Source organism: Podarcis liolepis (assembly GCF_965112155.1).
Source record: "Podarcis liolepis genome assembly, chromosome: 4".
Taxonomy (NCBI): domain Eukaryota; kingdom Metazoa; phylum Chordata; class Lepidosauria; order Squamata; family Lacertidae; genus Podarcis; species Podarcis liolepis.
Window position 1 is genome coordinate 60,346,653 of NC_139558.1, and position 27,444 is coordinate 60,374,096.

Genomic DNA, 27,444 nt, shown 5'->3' on the forward strand with positions numbered 1-27,444 from the left:
CACCAAATCAGCCTTGGTCAACCTGATGATTGGTAGAGGACAAGTGGAGTACTTTGATACGAGGACAAGTGGAGTGCCTTTTGATACTATCAGTCATGGTACTATCAGCCATGGTAGTTTCCTGCACAGGATCTGTGAGATGGGTGTCAGAGGCACTGTTTTACAGGAGGTATGATCGTACATGCCCTGTCAGTTCCAAAGAGTGGCACTGGTGGATGCTCATTGGCCCCTTGGTGTTTGTGCTATGGGGTGCAAAAGGGGACTGTTTTGTCCCTGGTGCTATTTAACATCTTTATGAAGCAATTGGGAGCAATCATTAGGGGATATGGAGCAAAATGCCATCAGTGTGCTGATGACGCACAGTTCTACTTATCTGTAATATCAGAGGTAGATTTAGGGGAGTACGACCAGTTTGGCTGCATCAAGCATGGAGCCTCGAGGGCACTGCAGGGGTTGCCACAGCCATGATGTAGAATGGAGGGTGAGAGGCAGGGGGCACCAAATTTTGGTGCCACACAGGGCACTGCTGAAATTTGAGACCCCCATGGTCCACCACTAGTAACATCTTAAATGGGACTGGGTGTGCAGACTCTGGACTAGTGTCTTGCCAATGCTGTGGACTGGACGAGGACTAATAAACTGAGTTTAAATGCTGGTAAGCATAGGCGCCACCTCCTGGGGACTGAGATCCCTTTGGCCACCCCCCAGTTGATGGGGATTGCCATTCAAATGATGTGTGTGCACCACATCTTGGCATTGATTATGTGAGGTGGGCCTTACCTGCCCCCCATATTTTATTCAAGCTGGCACCCCTACTGACAAGATAGAGCCCCTGTGGGGCCTTGTGTTTGAGAGACAGGTCAGTTATCTCCTTTTCTTCTGCCAGTGGGGAGCTTTCGTGCCTTCTATGAGTAGAAGGAGCCCTTCATTTGTGAAACAGTCAATCTTGATCCAACCCATCCAATTTTATAATAAACCTACAAAAAGTCCCATTGGCAGCTAATTTCTTTATCTGTGATGCATCACTTGTAAATGCTAGTGGGCTACAGAAAATGAAAGAGATCCATTTTACCTTGAATATATGTTCTGATCTTACACACTGAGTTTTCACTACTATTAACTACAGTATGTTTTTACAATATGGTTGGTCATATGCATGAACAATCCTGCATGTAACATTATCAAATGTGATGTTCCAAGGTATTACTATCAAGCGATTTCTTACACGGGGGTGGAGGAATTTTGTAACCTGTAACATACACAACTAATCTGTGGTTTACTAAAAAGGACTGATCTGAGGTAGTCAGGTGCCATTTATAACCATCCCCAATAGTGTGTGTGTTTCACATGCTCCCTGTTCACCTGTCCCACTTTATGATCAATGTTGTGCAATGCATTCTTCATATTAGACCATTTGAAAATTAAAAAGATAAAACTCTCAGACTACATTAACTTTCCAGGCATTAAAATTCATTCAAGATTCCAGCTTAACTCAATTATGTGCTTGTAATGTTACGAGTGTCAGTCTTTCGCTCTGTTTGGTATTTTCAACAACTAGTGCAGAGGTCAAACTTTCAAGGACAAGGAGATAATCAGGTCAGCCTTCAACCTGCTGTAATTTTTCTGATGCATGGAGAGAGGAAATAGATATGGGTGGGCACTATATCTCCTGAAATGGCCTCTTTCTACCCGTTTAACGATAAATATTCTAGCAAAGGGAAGCTCATATATTACTCTACATATGAATTCTCTTTTTATTAATCACACAGATTTTAGCAGTGGGCAGAAAAGGAATTAATGTTTGAATTATCAAGGTGGTTTGATTCCCTCTTAAAGGTTTATTTGGTGCTTTAAAGGTTGGAACAATGGCCAAGAGTATAATAAATGAATTTATAATTGCATGAACTTGCGTTCAATGTGCATTTCCAAATGATATGATAAAGCATTACTAGGTGTGTTGTGTTCTTGTTGCATTTATTCTCCAATAATTTCATGTGAGTTTGGTCAGGTCTATGATGGCATTTCAGCTGCCATTACCAGACATATGAAAATGAGAGATATTTTACTCTTCCAACAATTTTATTATTGACTCTATTGCACGAATACAAGGTAGATTTAAGCATGTGAAACTACGCAAAATCTCATGACAAATTTGATGAGAGAGTGAAACCTGAACATGAATTTCTGAAATGCTAGAATGGCTTTTAATAAATATAGGGTCTAATCCATAGGGAACTTCTCCTACAATACTGTATCAAAATTAATGGACTCATGATTTAGCTCCTGCCGGGCATAGACCAAAAGAAGGCTGGATTGTGCCCATAAATGCACTTTTCTTATTCAATTGTTTAAAAGGTTTAAAAGAAAATAGTTATGAGGATACCTTATAAATACTCATCATGTTTGTAATCTTTCTTTGTTAGGTAGTCAACCCATTTTGATCAACCCATCTTGACATGATATTGCCTCCTCAGATTTGCATAAATATATACAGTGACCAGAATAACAAAATTAAATGATAACTCATCTGAAGGGTGATATATAAGCTTCAAGCTTTCTTTCTCCGGAATATTTATTGTTAACTCCAGAAAGACAGAGGCCATTTCAAAAGATATAGTACTTATCCATTATTTCTTATTCATGCATCAAATTTTACAAGGGCGGAGGGAGAGGGTATATAATTGAAGGTTAAAATATTATCTTAGCAACTGTTGATATGTGTTTGGGTCTTTTGACAAAGTTTTGATTTGTTTTTAAACCATGAAGCACTGTGCTAAGAGCTGAGCAGTACACCAGACATACACCTGGTTTCATATATAAGACTATAGAGATATAATCTAGAAGGGTGCAATGACCACAAGAGTAGGTTCACACTCCTGTTTGGTGTTTTGGAAAGTGGCCCATTTTAGTTTGTGCTGCTTTGCCTTAGATTGATATCAGCACCTTAATTTTGAAAATCTGAAGCTCCGTGCCTCTTTATTGACTTGCATCAACAAATGACTATAGCTCTCTCTCTCTCAAACACACTTTTTTTGACAGAACTGAATGAAATTTGTAGGCATAGTAGGCCCTTCTATATAAAGTCTTCCAAAATTCCAGACAAATAGGTCCAAGTTATATTTTTGTTGTTTGGTGCTGGCTGCTGTTGAAGTTTAACATTTTTTAAGAGAGAGAGAGAGAGAGAGAGAGAGAGAATCCCCTATGACTTTTTAAATTCCATGTTAGTTCTACTAGATCCAACTTTTACTCAAATAACTTGTAAAATTGAGGAGTGTGCATGCACACATGCATGTTTTTTCTCTATTTGGGGAGGAGAGATTAGCAGGAGCAGGAAAAGAGGCAACAAGTGTGGGTGGTGCCCATGGTACTCTCAAAATTTCAAATGGGTCCCAAAAGACCACTATGCTATTCTGTACAAGCTACAATGCGCCACTTTCCAAAACACAAAACATCCTTGTGGTCATTGCACCCTCCTAGATTTTATATCTCTAGAGTCTTATATATGAAACCAGTGAGGTAGGGGTATTGTTTATTACTCTAAAAACCAGTTGACTAGAAGTACCAGGAGTAAAGCTGATTTTAATCTCATTGATATCAAATGATCTAAACTAGCTCACACCAAGTGTAGGCTGCTAATAACAAATATGATTCCATTTCTGGCTAGGATGACAACCTAGGGAGGATTTCGTTTTTTAGGGATAAGATTGTTTGGCACATTTAGATGTTTTTTGTAGGAATATGCCCTGGAGCAATGGTTGCAAAAGAGTCATGAGCCTAGCTTCCCATGCACTCCTGAAAACCTACTCTAAAGAAAACATGTAAGAATATAAGAAGAATCCTGCTGGATCAGACCAAGGTCATCTATCAAACAAAAGTAGTTCCTCTAGTGTAGTTCCTCTGATGCCCACAGTGGCCAACCAGATGTTCCTGGGAATTGCACAAGGAGGCAATAGCAGTCTCTGCTTGTTTCCCTGCAACTGGTAATGCTGCAGGAGAATGGATATAAATTGTTTGTTACCCACCCTCATTAGAACATCACATACTAGGCAGTGTGTGTGTTCTTTTACACTTCAGCTCACTATATTTTTTATTTGTTTTGAGAGGGATGTGCCAGAAGATCATGATTGCTGTGGTGCTTCCTAGTATGGTTGTAACACTGAAAGAAGAGGATAATAATAATCCTGCTGTTTGGGATGTTATAAATTGTTGACAAAGCTATAGAACACTGCAGGGGGTCGAGCATCCCTGACTTGTTCACCCTTCCACACAAGGCTGCTTGTATGGAAACAGTGCATCAAGCACCGTTTCTGTGGAAGTTGCCGTGAAAGAAATGTGGGGAAGAAGCTGAAGGAGCAGCGCTTGCTGAGTTATACCCAGAGCCCCTCTCTCTCTTTCTTCTTCTCATTTTGTCTTCCTTCCTCTATCTTCAGTCTTTCAACCAGTCCTAGCAGAAAGCTGAGTGAAGTCACATCCTTAGCAGAATAAGGAAGTTTTATTTTGCTGATTTGAGCTCTGTGTATCATTCACACTGCTGCACTTTGGCTGAGCAAATCGAGCAACTCTGCCTTATAATGGTATTTTGATTCAATCTGAATGTTAAGATGTTGAAGAGAAAACCTTCGAATGCTTCAGATAAGGAAAAAACTCAAAAGCCAAAGGTAAGAGAATTTAGCATTTAAGAAGGAATTACATTTAGATGGAAAAACCCAAGCTGTGGTGCTCAAAATAATCTCAGTTATATAGTACCAAATTACAAGTTTTTGATATTCACAGCAGCTGGACAATGTTCATTTCTGGAGGGGGGTGGGTGAGCTTTTTTTTTGGTGAGGGTAATTTCACACAAACAGACCCTCCCATGAAAATGAGGTGGCAAAGACCCTCTCTTCCAGGAGTAGATGTTACAGGCTTCAGACCTAAGTACCAAGCAAGCAGAGGTGTCCTTGAAATTGTCTTCAACATGCTGCCCTGAGTAATTCCCAGATTTAGGTAAGCAAATTCCAAATGAGGATTTTACAAAGGCCCTAGCTAAAAGAGAAGGCCACCACCCTCGGAGGGAGTTGCACAAGACCAAGTCTTGGTAATTGTATGTAGCCCTCATTCCCAGTCCAGTGAGGGACCTTGATTCTAAGTTATTTTTAGTTTAAAAATATGAAAGTAGCTCCTTCAGAAGTGTCATCTCGACAATTCTACTTCTTTCATTGTGAAATGACCCTTCAGGGGTCTTAGAACTAGTACTGACAAAAAGTAATGGGCATTTTATTCACAAGGATGTGTGCTCAGTTACATGAGTGTTCAGAAACTTTGTAAATTGCTGTGTGAAGAAGTTGTCTGGGAACGAGCCATGGCTTAGACAGGAGCATCACTATGATTCCATAATTGTTGCAGATGCTTGTTTTTGTGAATCAATACTTTTGTTTTTCTATCTTTAGTGAACTTTTTAGTTTAACAGTCAGTTGCACTTTGCTGCAAGTGTTTTTATAGTAAATCCTAACAATGGCAGATTATGAATGCATTTTATTTGAAGTAGCAGACGTTTGTTATTTTGGTACCCTTTTGCCTTCAGGTATAATATAATTGATCCCTCAACAATGTTTATTGTTCAGTTCTTCATTGTTTTGGCTGCCTGTGTTTTACATTTATATTCAGAGGCAAAGATAACATATAGAAAGATATATACAGATATACAGTTATAGCTAAGATATTGAATGCATACATTTTAATTCTAAGTCTAAATTTAATTCTAAATTCCAATCCCATTGATGTCAGAGTTAGACATGGTAGAGTTAGATTTTTCCCATAGGAACATAAATAGCAAACTTTGGATATTTTGTTCCCAGGTTAGGACATTCAAGTAGCAAAGAGGAGCAGAGGAGAGTCTTGCCAAGAGCACAAGACAACCAAATTATTATTTTCCTGCCCTTGTATTTTCATTTCTCTCCCCTCCCTTTATTTTTGGCAGAATAAAATGCTGCACGAGTGTGAAATCATTACTTGTGAAAAGAATTGGGGAGGTGGAATATTTTGGGTTCAAAATGAATTTTCACAGTTGGATCCACTTTTTCCATTTTTTGGTAATTTATTTTTGATGGCCTTTATATCTAGCATAAAAATATTGCTGGTACATTGTTCTGATAATAATACAGATTTTCATTTTTGAAAAAACAAAGGGTTTTGGTTGGGTCAACAAGATATTGTTTATGGATTGATTCATATTTTTTCTTATCTGGTACTCTAAGCTTTCTGTGACTGTTATTGTGTGTATGTGAATTGTAGGTGTTTGTATAAAAATGTTAATGTTTTATATGAATTTCAGATGGTATATTGTATTTATATTCCATTTTTAAAAACACAGGTCACTTGGAAATCTTTAAGGTAACAAGTGACTAATAAATCTTATTGCAAATAATAGTATAAGACAATGTGCTACTATTACAGCTGTAATCTGCTGTATTGCTGTAAATATTTTAATTAATTTCAAGTGGTTCAGTGAATAAAAATTTTCTACACACATAAAACCTTTAAGTTCATGCAGTAATTATGAACTTCCTGAGCATCCTAAGACTGATCTTCTGATGATAAAGGGATTTTCCCAGATTGAATTACACTTTCTGCCACTTTCTGGGGAAAGAATGGATGAACTTGTACTATCAACAGTAATCTTGAACAAGTCAATATTTTCTGGGAAGATAGAATGGATAACACAATCCTCTCTTCACTGATTTAAAAGCTGATTAGGACTGTAATAAAATGGATGAATTAATAATTGGTATCAATAAGTTATTTAATCTTATATGTTTAATGATGGGCAATGGCCACCATTGGGCCGGCCCTACCATTGCCTTAGGTAGCAGTTGCTGAGCGAACAGCACTCCAGGTGTTTCTCCTGAGGCCATTGACTATTCCTGTCAGTTGGCAATCAGAACTATGTGTACCACCTATGTGGAGTTGTGTTTGAAATAGCTCCATTCTACAGCTATAATGTATTGATCCCTTGCAGAGGGCTGATAGGTCCAGAAATTAAATCTGGCCCCTGACGGCCACAACATTCAGTGAGAAAGAAAATATTGTCATGGACACATTGCTCCTTAAGCCTTTCTGCAGGCTGGGAAAAGATGGTAATTTTAAAACACCTTACATGGTTCCTCTGAGAGGAGACATGCCTCCAGACACTTCAGAAGTGCATAGTATTGCCACACTTTCACAATCATTCCATCATCTAGAGTGGCTGTGTTCTGCGTTATGACTGCTCATTGAAAGTCTCTAGATGACTGGCTTTCTACAAGTTTAGAACTACCATGTGCAAAATTAAATGGCCACTCCTCAGCAAATTTCCCCTTCTAGTGAACCACCGCTGTGGCTCACCAATGTTTGTATCCACCACCACCCATTTTCTCTACAATATTTTACTGATACCTTTTTATTATCTTAATCAATGTAATTTCATGGGAAGGAAGTGACAAAATAAATGACGAATGTACCACAGGATAGTACATTTATCTTTTATTTTGCTATGATATATATTTTGATAATGTTTAATGCAAAAGCATAGTGGTGCTAAGCCAGTGTGTCTTCCACACATTTTATACTGATTTTCACTATGTGTTTAAAAGTAGGGAACAGTGGGGGGAACCTAACTAAAATCAATTCTGCATTCGTCATACTGAATTTTGCAATTCCCCTCTAAAGAAGATTGTTACCAAACTAACCATATGGTTGGGAAACATTTAAAACATGCACCTATAGTTGAAAAGGAACTGGCAGGATTTCACAAGGAACTTCCTTGCATGCCTTCCTGGCTGGTCAGGCATTGCATTCTACAAAAACTAGTAACAGTCATGCTTAGTAGTTTCAATATTTATCTAGCAACCATTTATTTTTCTTTTAAAATGAGCTTCGGTATAAACAAGAATCCCCTATTCACTTCAGTGGGTAAACTGAGCAGCTACACGCAGACACTCAATGTCTCTCAGAGATGCATTTTTTAGGTCAGCATACACACATTATCATCTTCATATTGTTGGTATAGCATGTTTTTGGTGTTCTGAAAGCACCTTTCCGTAGAACAGTTATAAGCCGTCTTACATCTTACATTTCCTTGTGTGGAAAGTGAGAACGCCATATGGGAACCTCCTATTGGGGAGAGTCTTGTGACACTGTTGGACTGCACTTGTGTAGATACTCCCCCACATCCTTCCATGAAGATATTAACCTGAGAGGTACCTGAGCCATTTGGTGTTGGGATTACTTTGAAGATAATCAATTGGTTTTGTAAAAAAAAACACCAAGTATATTGGTATATTTTAGTCTTTGGAGAATTGCATAGGCTTCCCTAATGTTTTGCTATTTGAAAGGAGGGAGCGGAAACAGCCTCCATTAAGTGTTTATGCTCTTTAAAAGGACAGATGGAAACAGCCACCATTAACTCTTTCTCATCTGCACGCAAACACAATTGGGAAGGGGCTGGCTTCTGCCATGGTATTTATTGTGGTGTTGCTTCTTAAGTAATCACTCCAGTTTATCGAAACTTCAATCAACTTAGTGTTGTAATCACTAAAAACTTTTCCACCAAGAGCCATTTATCTGATGCTTATGGTAGCAGTTTGATAGATATGAAGTGCATCCGTTTTGTGCATTGCCCTTGGACAAAACACAGCTGTACGGTGACATTTTAAAAACCACCATGACTCTAATGGAATTAACTGGTATAAAAGGGAGCAGATATATTGAAAGCCTGAAGTGCCAGAGGGTCTATGAAGTGCCTTTTTTTTTTTTTTTGCATTCCTCACTGAACAGATCAAACTGTGTGATGTTCCAGGCCTGTCTGGTGCTAGGGCAGGGATATTCTGAACACAATGCCAAAAGTAAAAAAGATACGTAGTCATTTGAAGTTGCTTGTGTGGCACAATGGAAGGAAGCCCCTGGGCAAACACTGAGTGCAGTATAACTGTGTATGTAGCCTGTGCTACTGGACTTTTGGCATCTCAATAAACCTACAAGCATTTTTTCATAAAGTGCAGTGTGCATTGAACAGGGAGGGAGCAAAGAAATTGATGTGCTAGAGGGTCTATGACCTCTGTGTGGCAACTGCTCATGTTGTCTGCACAGCATGTAGGTGTGGACACCTGCAAAGCAATGTCTGCAAACGCACTTTTAGAAAAAACCCTCAAACTGCAGGGCTTACAGGCTAATGTGCACACACAGACACACTTCACACAGTAGCATGTAAAGTGCTGCTCCCTTCATTCCTACAAGTAGGGAAGTGGTAGCCAGTGGAGAATTATATTCTCCTACAAATGGAACAAGCTGCTTGATGTGTATGAATGAGTTTAACTTTGTCCAGGAATGGGTGGATGGAGGATGGGGCACAACCACAATCAAAATTGCTGGAATCTAAGGGCTGATTTACTTGATTTTTGTACATTTCAGTTTCAGACAGGATCCTGATTGCATAAACTGACTCAAAAACTGTATTTTAGGTTCCATCCACGGTGACTCATTCACACGTGCAGGTCATTACTTCCTGTTGCAGTTCTCAAATCATGAGCATATGCTTGTGAACAAAGTTTTAAGTGCATTGCAACTCTGTGGGTTAAACCACAGAGCCTAGGACTTGCCGATCAGAAGGTCACGGCTCGAATCCCCACGACGGGGTGAGCTCCCATTGCTCGGTCCCAGCTCCTGCCAACCTAGCAGTTCGAAAGCACATCAAAGTGCAAATAAATAAATAGGTACCACTCCGGCGGGAAGGTAAATGGCGTTTCTGTGCGCTGCTCTGGTTTGCCAGAAGTGGCTTAGTCATGCTGGCCACATAACCCGGAAGCTGTACACTGGCTCCCTCGGCCAATAAAGCGAGATGAGCGCCGCAACCCCAGAGTTGGCCACGACTGGACCTAATGGTCAGGGGTCCCTTTACCTTTACCTTTACTACCTAACTGTCCCATTTTTACCGGGACATTCCTGCAATTACAGAAGCTGTAGAGCACCTTGGGTGGCTGGCTGCTGCCACCTACCACAACATGCATGAAAAGGGCTGCAGCTTTGTGATGTACAGTGCCACTTCTAGAAGTAAATCAGTGTGTGGTGGAGGCGGGCAGCCCCCGGCACACAACTGAGTGGTGGTGCAGTGTGGCATGCAGTAGTGGGCATGCGCACACACAAGCCACTAAGGTGGCGTATGTGCAAGCGGTGGCGCGATGGGGGGGCGGGCTTGCAGAGAAGCAGTGGCGGCAGTGGAATGAGGGGGTACAAACCAGCAACTGGTGGTGGTGATGGGATGGTGTGGGGGAGCATGCGAGTCAGCAAGCAAGCAGCAGCAAGTTAGTGCAGTGAGAGGGGGAGAATGTCCCAATTTCGTCTTAGGAGGTGGTGGAGCAATTCAGTGGTTTGTTATTTTATTTTTAAAAATGAAACAAAATTGTGCTTATGGATCAGATAGATTCTTCATAAATTTCCTATGTTGTTCTCCTGTTTAACGGTGGAGACAATGAATTCCAAAATAGCAGATACAAAAATAAAAGTTACTGTCATGCTAAACATTCATTATTCAAAATATAATTGTGGGTTTTAAAGACCAAGATATGCAATGTGGAGACTGTATACCATTAATGAATATTAACCAGGGTTAAGCTTTCTAATGTTATTTCAAAGGCATTTAGGAGATTCAGATTTAAAACAGAAAAGTTTAGATTTCATAAAGAAATTGAGCCCATAATTAATCAGCTACTCATATCATTGTAGCTGGTTTCTACAACCTATTTGGCAGTCACATCCCCCCCCCCCATTTGCATTTATTCCTACAATAATGAGAGGTGATGAGCTGATGATAAAGCTACATTTTTCTGGCTTCCAACTGTGTAAATTTATGCTTAGAGGCAGAGATGGCACATAGGTCTGTCATCAAAGGTCTTTAGTATAATCTTCCAAGAAGACTGTCAAGGTATTTGCAAGTTCTGCAAAACAGCCACAAACAGATAACATCTGGGTATGATGATTTTTGCTGGAAATACCTGTAAGCATTATCGGATGACACCCACATGCATAGAAACTTGTCTTTATATTCAGTTAAAAAAAGAACTTCAGGTGACATTACAGATAAGGTTTTCCTGTTTTCTGCAGGCCTTGTAAATTAAACTGGGTCAGAGCTAACATCGGCTGCTTCATCATCACACGAGTGTGTGTGGGGGGGTGTCCATTAGTCAAAGTTTCTGCAGCCAACAATACTGCTTATTTTCTTGTATTCTGTGTAGACAGTTGAGCCAAAACAATCCCATAGAAAACTTTGTTTACCGTGGTAGCTCCTATTTATTTCAGTGAGGCCTGCAGAGGATAGCTTCTTAATGGTTTCCTGTTCATGATTGCTTGTTGATGTTTTTAATTTTTTAATTTTTTCAGTGAGATGTTCCTTGTTTTAAATTTACATGTTTCTTCAGTTGTGTTCATATATCATAACATTCTCATTTTAAGATTTATTTATTTGTTTAACACTAAAGACAATTTTGGAAGTTGTAATACAGGTAACAAAAGACAATTTAAAATCATGTTAAAATATATTGTTGTGATGGTAGTTTAGGTCCAGTTTGCTAATCTGCCACCCTGTGATTGTAGAGATTCAAAATCATAATGAATTGTGCCATCATCAGTCCTACTATTATATTCCCAAAAGGTGAATGGGATTTTAAGGTTCATTTTGGCTTTTGTGTTGCATTTCCAGAGCTCGCTGTCCCCCATCTAAGACTGTGGTACATGTATGTCAGGCATCATTTTTTTAAAAAAAAATAAGTGCAGCAAGAGGATGTGGTTGAAGGTTTTTTTTAATGGTGACAGAAAACTTCCAGTAATCCAAACCTGATGGTTCTAATCTACTAACCTCATTTTTAAAAATAAATAAAAATGATTATGATACTCAGGCAGAATTTACCCTATTTTGCATGGCAGATTTTTCTGAGGGTTGCTGCACTAGATCACTGTACATAATGTGAATGTGTGTGAACTTAATTAGATAAAATATCTGCTTATCTAATTTGAAAAATATCTGAGATTCAGAACAAGGAACAACCATTTAGAGAAAAATATCACTTCAAAGGAAAGAGGGCAGAAGAGTTGTGAGCCATGCCCCTGCCACTGCTTTGTCAACATCTTTGGATGTTAGGCTATTCACCCAGTAGGGCAAAGTGAGTACAGAATTTGCCTGCCTACTCACATAGGTGACTGCATAATTTGCTCTTTTATAGTGTAAATGCATTGGTAAAGTGGCTAGTCTTTTTACAGTGGACATGTTGTCCAACTGGGATCAACTTGCCGAGGCATTAATTGATAAGAACTCAAGCTCTTATTAATTGATGTACTTTTTTAGAATAAGTATATCTACTGCTTTTCCAACAGCTTTTCAGCAACAGAGAAGTGAATAAAAATAATAGAATAGATACCAAGAATAAACTCAACAAAAATATAACTCAGTCAAAAACACTCTCAATGAGAAATTCCCAAGGCCAGATGTTTTTACAGTCCGTGTATGTGTGTGTGTGTGTAAAATAAGTTCTGAGTGGGATTCACCTAGCAAATCCTATCAGTGGAAGCCCTCTGCAAAGGGCTTCTTCTCCTCTCCCCCCCTGCATGCCCCCCCAAGTGGCTTGCAGGGGTCAGGAGAACCCCCTCTGAACAGCTCATGGGGAAAGGGAAGGGGAATTCTCCTGTCTGATATGCCTGCATAGATGGAATGTTTGTAATAGTGCAATGTTCAATTCAACCCAGTGTCATTTAAACTGTAGGAGAGATTACAGAGAGGCCACATGGATATCCTACGAGTGATATCCACCATTAGTCAAACTTATGTGCATAGATTTCATTAAGCCTGTTCCTAGTATGACTTAGTTTGACACCTAATGTATCCAGGCCATCTGCATACTGAACCCATGTCACTTGGATAACCTATACAGTACAAGTCTTCATTTGGTTCCATTCCTGCTCTAAAAAATGTGGTGGTGGGCCAAACATGGAGCAGCTTCAGTACTGGGGTTTTGATTACACTTTGCTCTTTCTTTTCTGCATCTAAGTCAGCAGGTTTCAGTTTTTAACATCTGTCAAACAGCTACTCAGCTGGTCCTGGTTATTTGTAAACTTCAGTGCGCTGGATCAACCTTGCATTTACTTTACATTTAAAAAGTCCTTTTACAGATTTACAGTCCGCTATATAAATGAACTGGAGACAGGGCAATCCAATAATATTTGAAATAAATTTTCCTCACTTTGCACTCAAAGGTGAAACCTCTGTGGAATTGACTACACAAAGTCCTTCACTCTATATTTTTCTTCCTTATTAACCTGCTGCCTGCGACATCAGCCATTTGTGCTCATTGAGTTTACAAACCTTCTCCTCCAAAAATCCTAAGAAAAGATTTACTTATTTTTATTTATTTAGGATTACATGATATGGCATATTTGCTGTGCATAAAACTGTCATTGGCTTTAAAAAAAATAAAAAGTTTAGGTTCAAAAAATCTGGTGGGTTTGGGGCTGCTTGGGCATGAGGTTGTTTATAAGCCCTGCTATATTCACTGCAGCACTCAACCTCAGGTGATATAAAGCATGCAAAAAAGAACTTTCTGTCAGTTTTATTATTTCTAAAAAGGTTCCCCTTGAAGGAGAAGAGTGACCTTGTTCTGCTGAGCTGACATGTGCCATTGAATTAATGGCTGAGCTTCGCTTTAGGGAAGCTTGCAGAAACATTACAACTCTCGTGGCTGAGTTTGCTGTGCACATTAATCAGGTAAACCAAAATGATGCATCAAACACTCATTTAAAAGTAGTAAAATTCCTCCCTCCCCATTCCTTTTTTTATAAAAAAAATCTTCCTAAGAATTAGTGTACAGTTGGTCATTGCTTATGGTCAAGGGCACTGCTGGATGGATACAGTAAAACATAGCTGAGGGGACTGAAACTTTTCTTAATCTCCAGCTACTAAAGAAGCTCAAGAAGGAAGTTAGATATAATAGGGACAGGTTAGGACCTGTATTTAATACAAACCTTATCTCCTAGAACATATTTGCTCTAATTCTCATGACCATAACATTATTTGACATTATGATTCATAACAATGTGGTAGCAACATTGATAAAAAAGGAACGAAAGAGTTTGATCACTTCCAAGGAAGACAACAAGGAGTTTATCATTCATTTAATGGAGGCCATGATCAATGGCTTCAGGCAAGACAACAGTCTCTCCCATTGACAGTGATTTTTGTAATCGTCTGTTAATGAGATTTATGAAGTATTTAATAGTGCTTACGGGTCCAATGCACCTTTTATTTTTCCTGCGCCATTTTGTGGTGGTCGTTAACTGAACGTAGTGCTCTTCTGGAGCTCCCAAAACTAAAGTTGTGATAGACATGTCCACAAAACAGATTTAAAGCAGATTGTGCCTGCACACACACACACACCTGTAATGAAGAAAGCATTTATCTAGAGCTTTCCCAAATTGTGGATCTCAACATAGTTGAACATCCCCATTTTTCAAATTTTTCAAATTTAATGACCAATAATCACATAGCATGGGGCAAAGAAGGTAAATGCCATCACAAAGTTGAAAGCCTTAGCTTAAAGAACTGAGATGCTTTCAGGAAATAGTTATTTATTATGTATGCCAATATCTGCAAAACATCTCCACAGAGACACAGCCACTAAACTTGCTAACGAAGTCAACCACAACCTGCTTTTTGAGACCAGATCAGAAGGCTGCCTTTACAAAGAGAGCATATATTATGTTGAACGCCCCAGTTCTATAATGTCAAAAAGCCCAGAATGGTTGGCACTGATGGAAGCAGCTAAGGACTAGCTGGAGTGTTTCCACAACTGCATGGCTCAGAATGGATGCATTCTGCCCCATAATTCTTAACAAAGCAGGAAAATGCCATGCACGAATAAAAAGAAGCGCCTTGTGAACAAAGCTGGATGAATATTTGAGATGTGAACAGCTCACTAAAGTCTCTCAACAGTTATCCTAAGGTACTAACCTAGTTCCAAAGGAGCACTTATGGTGATGAAACAGTTTATGGCCATATTTAAAAAAAGATTTTGCACACGGGACAAATAAAAGCCAATGTTATAAAAGCAGGTGGATGAACCTCATTCCTGTTCAGAAGGCCAGCACATGATCTCCCACTTCTTTATCCTTTGTCTTAGTGGTGCATGAGGCTCTGTGTGGCCTTTCCTGAAATGCATATTTACCATAGGTGCACTGATCTCATACAACCCCCATTTGTGCTCATAGAAAAGCATAACTTGGCATCTTAAGGCTGTCTGCCTCACCAAATGCTAATAAGCTAGACAGATAATTCTTTAGTTAGCATAACCTAACAAAGCACAAGATACGGTTTATGGCTGTCTTGGGTCTGGCTGTAAGCATTAGTTCTGTTAATATTTCCCAGTATTAAATGCTGATTATTACTATTGAGGAATGTGATGCAGGGATTAACTCTGGCTCTCAGGAAACCCAGTGTACTACAGACCTCCCAGAAAGGAAGAATGAGAGTTAGTGATGATTTAGACGGGGAATGGAAAATACAACAATTATAACAATGTCAGCACCTCAACCAGTAGCACATTTACACCTCCTGTCCTCTGTGCTGAAAACCTCTTCTCAAAAGTATATAGTAAAAATTAAGGAGGAGCGGAAAGAAGAGCATCCTAGCAATAGTGACAGGCATACTTATATGTATATAGAGCCTTCAGTTAAGGAAAAGCAAGCAAGAAGAAATGGGTGGCCAACATGGTGCCATCCAGATGTTGCTTCACCACAGTTCTACAGCAAAAACTGTATTGTTTAGGCCTTTGCAATTTGATTTATTTTTTCTCAGGCAGCTTTGCTGATATGCTCTTGATGCTTCTTGTTGTAGTATTTGTTCTCAAGCTGTACACTGCTTTGTTATCTCTTCTACGAAATTGTGATTTAGAAATATCTGAACAAAAAAAATAATCCCTGATTTTTGGCTATGTTGGTTCATGGGGTATTTATGAATCAGGACTTAAGAGTTCATAGTCCTTTCCAAAGCAGAACATCCTCCAGCAACCTCAACTCCATGTGACTTACAAGAGGGAGGACACCAGAACTAGCTTTACAGGGGCTGAATTGTTGAAAACATAGCAGTGAGTTGACCAAGAAGTAAACTTGTTCACCAGCTCTCACATTCCTCTTCTCCTGGCAAATCATCCAATCAGAAATATTTTGGTGCCCAAAGGGAACCTCCTGCGTTCTTGCTCCTTCTTAATGGGTGCATGCAAACCCTTCCCTTCCCGCAGTACATTTTATGTTCAGGGAGATTAATTTGCTTAATGTAGTCATCCTTCCAAAAGAGAATCACTTAATTTTATGGGATTCTGAATACCAGTGTCAAAATCAATGGCCCATTCTCTTCCAAGAGACTTGCATTTGCTTTAAAAGCTTTTGTAAAACTGGAAAATAAGGCTCCCACATTACACCAATGGCTTCACCAGGCAGATACTCACTGAAGCTGATGTGGCGGCTGGCACAGGCGAGCAGAAGGACTCAGGAGTCAAGTACACACACACACTGCAGGCCCTCAGCTCCTCAATGTGTTTTTCTACACTGTTGTCATGGGGTTGAATGCATTTTAAAAGGTGGCAGCTATATTGATTACTTAATGGGGAGAAAAAAGAAGTTGGGACTGAGAATTGCTGAAGTAGCCCTGCTTAATGCTCTCCTGTGCAACAAGGCCATTATCTAGAATGGTGGAAACCATCCTGCAGCTCTTATTAATGTTTAATAAGTACGGCACAACACAAAGGTACATGACAAAATAGCCCAAGGCCTCTGCTCAGATAGGATAGAAGATTGTTGTGAGCCTCGAAAGGAATAACTGATTTCCCTCAGCTCTGGCTCTTTATGAGAACAGCAACGATAAGCATTATTTCCCCTCTGCTCCTCAGTGTCTCACTATCACATCGGCACTTCAATAAACAGGGATTCATCGTAGGCATCCCGAATGCTACTAAAAGGCACTGGCTGCTAAATTTGTATCACGGCACGAGCCTCTTCCTCAATTAAACATTGTGGTGAATTGTAGCCTTCCTTCATTTATCTACAGTGCTGTGGGGCATATTCAGCAGGACTGAAAAGTCAGCAAAAGGTGTTAATCCTGCCTGATAGGCCCATAATCTTTGGTGCTGTGTGTTATATCACACTATTGAGATGCCTCTCACCACTTGTCAGGATATTGTTCATTGATTTAATATAGAAAATCTGTAAATGAAATGTTAACTGTAAGAACTGAGGGGGATAGCTGACACCCATTTGCAAAATGTATACACACACACACACACACACACACACACACACACACACACACCATATGTAATGGGTAGCAATGAAAATGTTCTGTTACCATGAATCAAATAAGGGGGCAAAGTAAACTTGATATAAAATTAGAGTAAGCCAGGAGTGGAGAAGCTTTTGTAGCTCAAGGGCCACATTGACAGACTGTTCAGCGGCTACGTGCATGGGATGGATGTGATAACCCCAGGCCTGAAACTCTCACATGCACCAGTAGTGGCTCACACTAGTTTCCAGCAGATGGGGCAATGCTGCCTACCAGGAGGGAGGAGAGATGAGACAGGGAGATCAGTGTGCTGCAAACACACAAATTGGCAGAACCAATTTGGCCTTCCTGCTGGTGTGTTTGCACCATGATGACCTCCCCATTGCCCCATTTTGGGGGGTGGAGGAGGTGTTGAAAATGAATAGCAATGCAATCCTAAACAAATTTACTCTGAAGTCATTTCCACTGTACTCAATCAGATTTTTTTTCACTAGTGAGATTGCAGCTCTAGATAAGGAATTATTCCTGAGCCTTGAGGATTAATGTGGGCTATAAAATCAAATAAACAATCAAAAGAGGGTTGCAGCTAGCAAGACTGATCTTCATGCGATTGCGAACTAGTTGTCCAAATGATAATTTTATTCCATCAGTAAATTGTCTATTACTCTTTATTTTTAGTTTCAAAAGAATGTAAAAGAAATGGGATCTAACACAGGTAGTAAATTTGTGATTTATTACCGGGATTGTAATAAGATGAGGCACCTTCCAGAGTGAAAATTCTCCAAGGAAGCTACTTTGTAAAGTGTACAGTTAGTGTCAATTGCACGTACATCATTCTTAGAATCACCACTGCTGAACTTGAATGCACACTTGTCACTTTGCATAACGGTCAGCAATGCAAACATACCCATAATGAGGCTCTTTCAGAACCAACCATCAAACCCTTGCAGAACCAAAAGGGCAATATGTAAATATAGCCAAACTACCTTTAGTACATAGGTTTTGTTGTTATAAAAAAATGAAGTTAATAGAGTAGCATTCAGTAATACTGAGAGTAGACTCACAGAAATCAGTAGGGCTTAAATTAAGCATAACACTAAATCTGGATCCAACTCATTGTTCCTACCTTATCCGTTGTTGATTTGATCGCAATTAAAAAACACTTTGTAGTACATTAGGAGTGTTTGGCAAACCTGTGTAGAAGAGAACAAAAAGTGTGTGTCTTAAGGCAGACATTTAAAGCACATCCAATGCATGCTCTAGTTATCTCCTGCTTGGACTACTGCAATGCGCTCTACATGGGGCTACCTTTGAAGGTGACCCGGAAACTACAACTAATCCAGAATGCAGCAGCTAGACTGGTGACTGGGGGCGGCCGCCGAGACCACATAACACCAATCTTGAAAGACCTACATTGGCTCCCAGTACGTTTCCGAGCACAATTCAAAGTGTTGGTGTTGACCTTTAAAGCCCTAAACAGTCTCAGTTCAGTATACCTGAAGGAGCGTCTCCACCCCCATCGTTCTGCCCAGACACTGAGGTCCAGCGCCGAGGGCCTTCTGGCGGTTCCCTCATTGTGAGAAGCAAAGCTACAGGGAACCAGGCAGAGGGCCTTCTTGGTAGTGGCGCCCACCCTGTGGAATGCCCTCCCATCAGGTGTCAAAGAGATAAACAACCACCTGACATTCAGAAGACATCTTAAGGCAGCCCTCTTCAGGGAAGTTTTTAATATGCGACATCTTAGTGTATTTTTGGTCTTTCTGGAAGCCGCCCAGAGTGGCTGGGGAAACCCAGCCAGATGGGCAGGGTACAAATAATAGATGATGCTGATGCTGATGATTATTATTATTATTTGAAACACGTGACTTCCCCCCAAAGAATCCTGGGGACTGTAATTTTCCCCTCCCATAGCTATGGTTCCCAGCACCTCTAACCAACTACAGTTCCCACAATTCTTTGGGACGGGGAATCATGTAAGTTGGATGTGCTTTAAATGTATGGTGTGGATTTGACCTTAGTTACTTTAAAAGTCAACTGTAGCTACCTGCTCAGGGTGAGATTGGTGAGTAGAGCCATCCTTTGGGACTGGACTCAGGATAAAGGTAAAAACTGATAACTTCCAACTCTGCAAAGTTCTGATTGCCTCATCTATAATGTACCGGTATTTGATTATCATCACTGACCATATGTCAAATATCAATGCATAACATGTACCAACTGCAACACTCAGCAAAGTTATGAAAACTTTGTATCAGCTTACTCTAAAAATAAATAATTATGCTAGTGTGTCTATCTATATTTATTTTTTTCTTTTCATAGCGAGCAAGTAGCTTTGGGAACTTTGACCAACGCAGACATCAGTCAGTTTCAAAGCCAGATGATTCATCTGAGGTTTGTATATTACTCAATCTAGTTATTTTACATAACGGCTCCTTAACTTCTGTACATGCAACAGAAAGCACATTGTGCAAAATACAGTGGATTTTGCACCAGCTGAGTGAGCAACTGAATGCTAAATTGAGTAAAATTTGTGCAGACTTAATGATTTGATGATACAGCACACAGAACCTTGGTTTTGGGAGGGGAAAACACTCAAACAGCAGGTTGCTGTTGTTGAGTAGTGGTACATCTCATAGTCATCTATTGTCTATTGCCTGTTACATTGCTCATGTTTAGTTATACACCCACCTTCCATAATTTTGGAAACTTGCAGTGGCATGCCCAAACACAACTGGACAAGGGCCAACAAATCTTGCCTTGCCTTGTTGCCAGCCAGAGTACTATCATCATTACCCTACTCCCTCATCCAAGTACAGGGGGAAGGGCCTTCTTACATTATGTTGAATTCAAAGCTCAGCCTGGCTGTGGAGTGTGCTTGAGAAAGAGCAGCCCTGACCTCTTCCACAGTGAAGCTCACCCTCATTACATTTAGTCTCAGACATTCAAAAAGTGCTGAGAAGTCTCCTGGCTCTCCAAGTATCTCTCAGGTTCAATGCAGTATCAGGGAGAGTCTTTAAATTTCTCCCATGATTCTGAAGTCAGCCTGGTACTTTTCCAGGCACTGAAGAATGGCAGGGGCTGTTCTTGATTTTGTGCTCTTTCCAGAGCAAAAGATGTAGATTCTTGCTAGTGGAATTCTAACACAATTTGCCTGTAATGAACAAACTGTAATTTGAGGGCAGAAAACAATGACTTGCTACGTGTATCATCAGAAAGCTGCACCAAGAGACTCCTATAAAGTTTTAAATAAACTTTTTTTCTTTTTAAAAAACCTAGATATGTGAAGCAGATGCTGTAAGTGATGGTGGAGAACTGGGACATAGCAAATCACCAAATAGTGGGGGAAGCCTTGGAAAGAAGATGCGGGCCATTTCCATGACTATGAAGAAAAAGATGGGTAAAAAGTACATCAAGGCACTTTCAGAGGAGATGGTAAACATATCACTAAAATATTTTGATCTTCTTTATCTGCTTGTGGTTTAACTTCCGGTTTTTAAGCTCTGCTGTCAAAGTTGCTTCATATTTAGCTGTGCATGTCACTGTGTTCAGGCAACATCATAAACACTGCAGTGATATTGCAAAACTAATATGTAAAGTAATTTTCTCCAAACTTATTGAACTATGCTTAATCACGCCAATCCACTTCTTTGAATGAACATGCAGAAATTAATATGTGCAACTGATTGTGCATCTTATTACTGCAAATGAAGGCTTTGGGAATGAAGTGGGGAGAAATGTTCAGATTCTGTTAGTGGGAGTAGATTCAACACAGGAATCCACCTTAAATCTTAGGTGTTGCAATTCAAATACTTTCCCTTATTCACTCCCATTTGGGAGTTGGAATGTTCAGATGGGGATGGGGAAATTACACTTCACACTGATTTGAATAAATAAATAAATCAAGCAATTATTTTGTTGCAGACTTCCAATACATTAACTGAATTTTTAATAGAATTTCTGGGCTCCCATTGTACACAGTGGTATTTATCCCTGAGTAGACATGCATAGGTTTACACTTTGATGACTAAGCTAGAAGTTATCCTGAGTTGCTTTTTTCTCTGTTTGGCCCCTTGCTGATATTGTGTGTTATAAAGTTTTTCTTTCTGCTAATCCCAGATGTGAAACAGCTGGCTGAAGTTACTTAGGGCAGAACTACACATTATTCAGGACCATGTGTAATAAAAAACCAATGGCTACTTTTCTGATGGAGGGTGGAAGCAAGAGTAGATGCTTAACTCTTTGCCAGCTGCTTTTCCCTCCCTCCCCAATCAGAACCTCAACTTCTTTTTCTGCCCAAAGCTTGCGCTGTGAGAGTAAAGATGTGTCTGGATCTCTGCAGTAAGAGAGATGCAGTTTGGGACAGTTGCTATTTGGAGTGGAGAAGTAGTGGGCATCCCCCTTTCCCTTTTCCACTCAAAGGGTTCCCTTTGCAGCCATCAGGCTTGTGTGATATGGTCCTGTGGTCCTGCTTCTGTCATTAATTCAGTGCACATGGTACATACAATGGGGGACTCTTGATTAATATTACTTCACTTACTCTGCTGTCTTTAACCAACAGATGTTCAGGCTGAGGCTAAGCCCTTGTTCAAATTAAATGCTGAGTTGATGATAGGCATAAATAATCAGGCAAATCTTTTGGCACGAAGGTGTGTTCAATGAAATAGTCTAATGATTTGTATTCTGATATTTATTTTAAAAATCCATTAATGGCCTGGGGAAGACTGTGAAAAGTGAAATGGCAGAATTTGATGAAAGTACTAAAGTAGGCTATGAAGAATTACAAAAGAATCTCAGAGCCCAAGCAGAATGGGAAATTATATGGCAGCTGAATATCCATTAACTGAAAAAATGTGCCTTGGAAATATAACCCAGTTCTACATAAATATGGTTAGATACTGAATACACTATTACTGCCAAGTAAGGAAGTTTGGGAGTCACTGTGCATACTTCCTGGAAATGTCAATTCAGGCCACTGAAGTCTTGAAAAAGCAAAAAATGTTAGTGATTAATCTTCAAGGTGACATAAAATAATATGCTAATTCTCTATATAAGTGAATGGTACAGTCTTTTGCAAAAAAAAAGTGATAGCATGTGAATGTTTTCAAAGAAGAACAATTAAAATTGTTAGTGGTATCTTAAGTTTTTCATGTAAAGAGAGTCTAAATGAATAGGATTTTTCAGTTTTAAGGGCGGGAAATCCAATAACCACAGCATGCACAACTGTGCATAAGGCAACAAAATGTGGTGGGTGAGCAATACCACACAGGAGTGCGCATAGGAGGTGCCATTTCTGAATGATCTTCCATGTGAAAGCGTCCAAAAAGAAAGACATCAAGGAGAAAAATTCTAGCTAAGCACAATTCCTACAGTCTTGTTTTCCCTTGCAGGGAAGGCTAAGTTGGGAGGGAAACCCAGAGGGGAGCATTCAACAGTGTAATCTCCCACCAGCAGGCTGAATGGGTACTACTTTGGCATTGTATAACCCTCATTCTGTTATGTGGGTAGACTCAGTCTAAGTTGTTGAGACAATCATCTGCAGTTTGGTAAAAAGAAACCAGGGTTTGACCTATATTGGATACAATGGATTCTTATGGTGTCGCTTTAAAATAAACTACTTTTTTTTTTTTTTGCATTTTGTATATAGTTAACGGGTGGAATTTAAGAGTGCAAACGTGGTAAAAGAACTGGACTCAATAATAGATGTAAAAGAATATTACCAGAAGGCACACAGTTGTTTTTGATGGTGGCAGTGTGCACATTTGCCAATGAATCAACAAACAACATGAATAGACTAGTAACTAGTGGGGCACTACAGGTAGGGGGAAATGCTACCAGCCAACAACAGAAACCCTCTTGTGGGGGCAATGGGTGATATTTTGCCACTGTGAGAATAGTGGACAGAATACTGGGGTAGATGGGCCATTGGCCTGATCCAGTAGGCTCTTCTTATGTTCTTAACGAGTTACAGAAAAGCTTGTATGAGTTGGTCCTAATCTAATATTAATACATTTTGGAACATAAAAATTCCCATAATGGGCATCATGGGGAAATGTGCTTCAAATCTCATCCTGTGTGTAGCTGCTTAAATCAGGCAGCTTTTGAGTCTTATCTGAGGCATCTGATCATTTAATCCCTTACTAAGCCAAAAGAAATTGCACTTTGTCATCAAGGTAATGCATCCTGCCACCCAAACATGAATTTAGAACTGCAGAACTATAGAAGTGGAAGGCACCTCAAGCGTCATCTAGTCCAACCCCCTGCAATGCAGGATTCTCTACATGGGGTCACCCATCCATTCTGAAACTATGCTGGGCCCTGCTTAGCTTTCTGAGACGTCTTCATGTAGTGGATTAAATAGTGTCACCGCTTTTGTCTTACTCACCAAACCTAATAACGTGAATGTGCTGTAATCTCCCAAGGTACATGCTACCTCTCTGTCATGCTGACTTCATATGATGCAACAATAGGGAGAAGTTGCTTCCCAAGTTCCTCTTTTCTTGTGAAGTTATTGTTGCTTAATTATTTAACTTAGACAGTGACACATAGCAAGTGGCCTCACTGTTACAATACGTTCCCATTTTAAAAAATAAAGCAGTCATTAGTTTAAGCACTCTGGATTAAAAAAACACCCCAAAACAAATCATAAGCAAAGGTAACCTGTTAGGCCATAAGAAGAAAAAAAAAACCTTCAAAATCCACAATTTGGAAATACGTTTTCTTGGGGCCAACTAAAAATGTCACAAAAGTGTGGTAAGTTTTCAAGATCTTCTAAACTCTTCCTTGGGCAAGATGTTACAAAGAGGAAGGAGTGAAGGGGACAAGAAAGAATTTAAAGTACAAAAATTCAGCTAGATGGTATAGCCGTGAGGTCAGTTTGTGGACTCAGTTCCAAAATGGAGATTGCAAGCAGAATTAGTCCCACCCAGGTGCTGCAGATAATAGCTTCCGCACCAGGATTCTGGGATAAAGAAATAATGGCTTCTCCCCATTTCAGAGAGATTTCAGACTGGCACCAACTATAGCAAATTTTAGATGAACCCAAGTTTCTGTTAGAATAAATGATTCCCCCCCTTTTTTTTGCCTATTTGTTTGGTTGCTACCTACAATGACATACTTGCAGGGCTCAAAACCACTAGTGTTTTTTTTAAAAAAATGATGTTGCTCTGTTATGTGAAAGCTAGTAATTATAGCCTTGACATACATGTTTGTCCCTTGAATTCTGAAAAACAAAGTGATTTTCAATCTGACAGCAGTTGCCCAGAGAATGGCAGAGAGGAGTGAGCACTTTTTCCAGGTGACAGGAATTGTATGTCTTCTGCCAAAATTGCCTTCATTTCAGACAGCCTTGCGTTCTTTTGAGTTACTATATATGTTTAGCAAGCTCTTTCTCTACTCCCACCACCACCACCACCTGTGCATGGCTTTACTAAAACCATAGCATGTGACATCTCAGCTAAAACATCTGTTCTCGCTGCCTATATCCTTCGGGGACAGGTTCAAGGTTCATGCATTGATATACAAAAGCCTGAATGACATGGGTGCAGGATACCTTCGATCCCATTATTACAGCTCGATCACTGAGATCATCTGCTTGAGCACTGCTAGTTGTCCCCATGTTACAGAGGCCCAGCTGACCTCAACTAGAAGTTGGCTATTTAGTGTTGCTGGTCCCATGTTGTAGAATGCTCCTCTAGCAGAGATTCAGCAAATATTCTCCCTTTTGACTTTCGGCTATCTCTTGGTGACTTTTTATGCCAACATGCCTATGCAGATATTTAAAATGCCCCTTGATTAGCCAGATATTTTAATGCCCTCTTTGTATCGCTTTTAAATGTTTTTTATACTGTCATGCACCCATAGGCGCCGACTCCATGGGGCTTGAGGGGGCCCGAGCCCCCTCAAAAATTCGTTTGGGGGGGCTCTGCCCCCCCAATAATCTCCGGCGCCCCTCCAGCAGAGCGCCATCGCCGCCCCTCCCCCAGCCCAAAATGCACAGGGTCCGGCTGCATGCCTCCTGCCCTCCCTCCCGAGCAAAAGCTCCACCCAATTTCCTTCGGAGCTGATTAATAGGCGCAGCACGCTCTCCCCTATTCGCTCACGAGGAGGCGGCGCCACTTTATTTGCATATTCATGAGCTTATTTATTATTCATGAGCTTTCCTGGCCCCCCCCCCAATATTTTTTATAAGTCCGCGTCCCTGCATGCACCACCCTGATGCTTTGTGAGAGGCGGGTATATGCATACATTTTTATATAAATAAACAAACGAAATAACACCCTCTTCCAAGTTCTGTTTGGTCCCCATTCTGTTTTGCTGCAGGTACAATGCCAAGTCTCCAATTAAATTTTATTTTAAGCGCATCCACATTTCCCAGAAGAATTTGGAATTTGTGACGACTTGGTGGAACTGGTTCTGCTTAAGTACAGCAGATGATGAACTAAATAGTGTGATATCTTTTGGCCTTGATATACTGCTTCCTTAAGGGGACATATTTTATTTCACAAATGCAGACGTGGGTAATGTTTCTTTATACTGTACTTACCATCTTCTCTCTCTCTTCTGCTCTAAAGAATGATGAAGGAAGAGATGATTCCTGTTCTAATCGAAACAGTGACCCTGGTGGAGGGTCAGGCACTGAGAAGGCCTCTCTAAAGGCCAGCGACTCCATGGACAGCCTCTATAGTCTTAACAGTGGCCAGAGCTCATCAAGTAAGTGCCAGTTAATGATATGCTGCAGAATATATATATTTGAATGGCTAGAAACAATCTTAAGAACATAAGAGCATCAGTAGGCTTAAGTTCACCTAAGTCTGAATTGAACTGCAGCCAATGGCAATTCTTAACTTGCTTTCACGTGCATTGAATGGGGCTTTCCTGCCTTCCCTTTCTATTGGCAGCCCATCAAAATCTTCTCCTTGCATTGGGTTGCCCCTGGGAATGGTATAGGATTTGGTACAGGTGGGTACAGATAAGAGCAAGAGCTGGTGAAAATGACCCCTGCTTCCATTAGCAAATAGAATTCAATGTGGTTGAGTTGCATCTAGTGATGGCTTTGCTTTAGTGGAAGCCACTTCTGCTCATTGCATCAGAGCGCTTGATTTTGATCCTGACCCATACTTCTTCATAAGGCAAAGGTACCATCAAATACCACCCACTGTCTTTTCCCAAACTATTTACATTTTATAATTTAACATACTAGGGTATTTACATTGTAATACCAGATTTTAGTGTTTGTATAGTGCTGCAGAGTATGGAAATAACTTCACATATGTTATTTCAGTTTTTACAACAGTCCTATAAAATAGGTCACTCTTCTTATTCCCATATTACAGATGTGGGGTTCACTAGTATTAGTTTGGCCAAAATGACTGAATGAGTTCAAATCCTAGGTAGATTTATGCTGGGGATTTAATGACTCACAACCAACTCTTTGGGAGATGTACCCAGTGTTCAAATTAATGTACACAACTAACTTAGGTTCATTAATTTTGGTGGGCCTACTTTTGATTAGAATTTAGTTAGATAAGTTGTCATTAAACTACATCAGTATCCATGTTATTTAATACCAATGCATTTAGGTGAAATATTTTGAACAAAATATATTATTTATCATTGCTGACTTTGTCTTTGGTGAAAATTCATTTAGAGAGAGCCTAATTTTCCAGAAGAAATATTTGTATTACCTTTGTTTATTTATGTATTTTTAAAAAATAGAACACATTCATAAAGTCCTCTGTTCTTGCTATTGCAAGGGATATCTAACATGCTGCATAGAACATGAAACTAAAAAGAGGCCAAATTTTCCTTTTTTAACAAAAAGTAGGAAAAGTTAATGGCACAAGCTTATAGAAGTTTACTCAAATGTAATTCCCATTCAGTGGGGATTAGTCCTTAGAAAGTGAGTTTAAGATCACACCCTGAATCTTGTGTATGTCAGTAAAAAGTGTGTCCTAGGATGTGTTGCATCTGATCAACAGTACACATAAAAATTATGGATGAGACTTGTATCTGGTGAGCAACGGTGTTTGAATGGCAAGCACTGATAGGGATTTTGTTATCATATGCTTTCACAGAGAACTTATGTAAGGTTTTATATTGTCATTCTGTCTAATAGA

The 27,444-nt window shown here is 39.9% G+C and overlaps 1 protein-coding gene across 2 annotated transcripts in view; it reads left to right on the plus strand.

Moving 5' to 3' along the window:
- SAMSN1 (SAM domain, SH3 domain and nuclear localization signals 1) overlaps nucleotides 1-27,444 on the plus strand; it is a 75,717-nt gene that overhangs the window by 31,862 nt on the left and 16,411 nt on the right. Inside the window, exons 1-4 of one of the 2 annotated variants that reach the window (XM_083500696.1) lie at nucleotides 4,467-4,658; nucleotides 19,649-19,720; nucleotides 20,606-20,761; nucleotides 25,900-26,038. In XM_083500696.1, the coding sequence (XP_083356822.1) occupies nucleotides 4,602-4,658; nucleotides 19,649-19,720; nucleotides 20,606-20,761; nucleotides 25,900-26,038 (424 nt within the window). In that variant the 5' untranslated portion in view covers nucleotides 4,467-4,601. Of the gene's footprint in view, nucleotides 1-4,466; nucleotides 4,659-19,648; nucleotides 19,721-20,605; nucleotides 20,762-25,899; nucleotides 26,039-27,444 lie in introns of those variants that run through there. The other variant, XM_083500697.1, reaches the window with a different exon arrangement.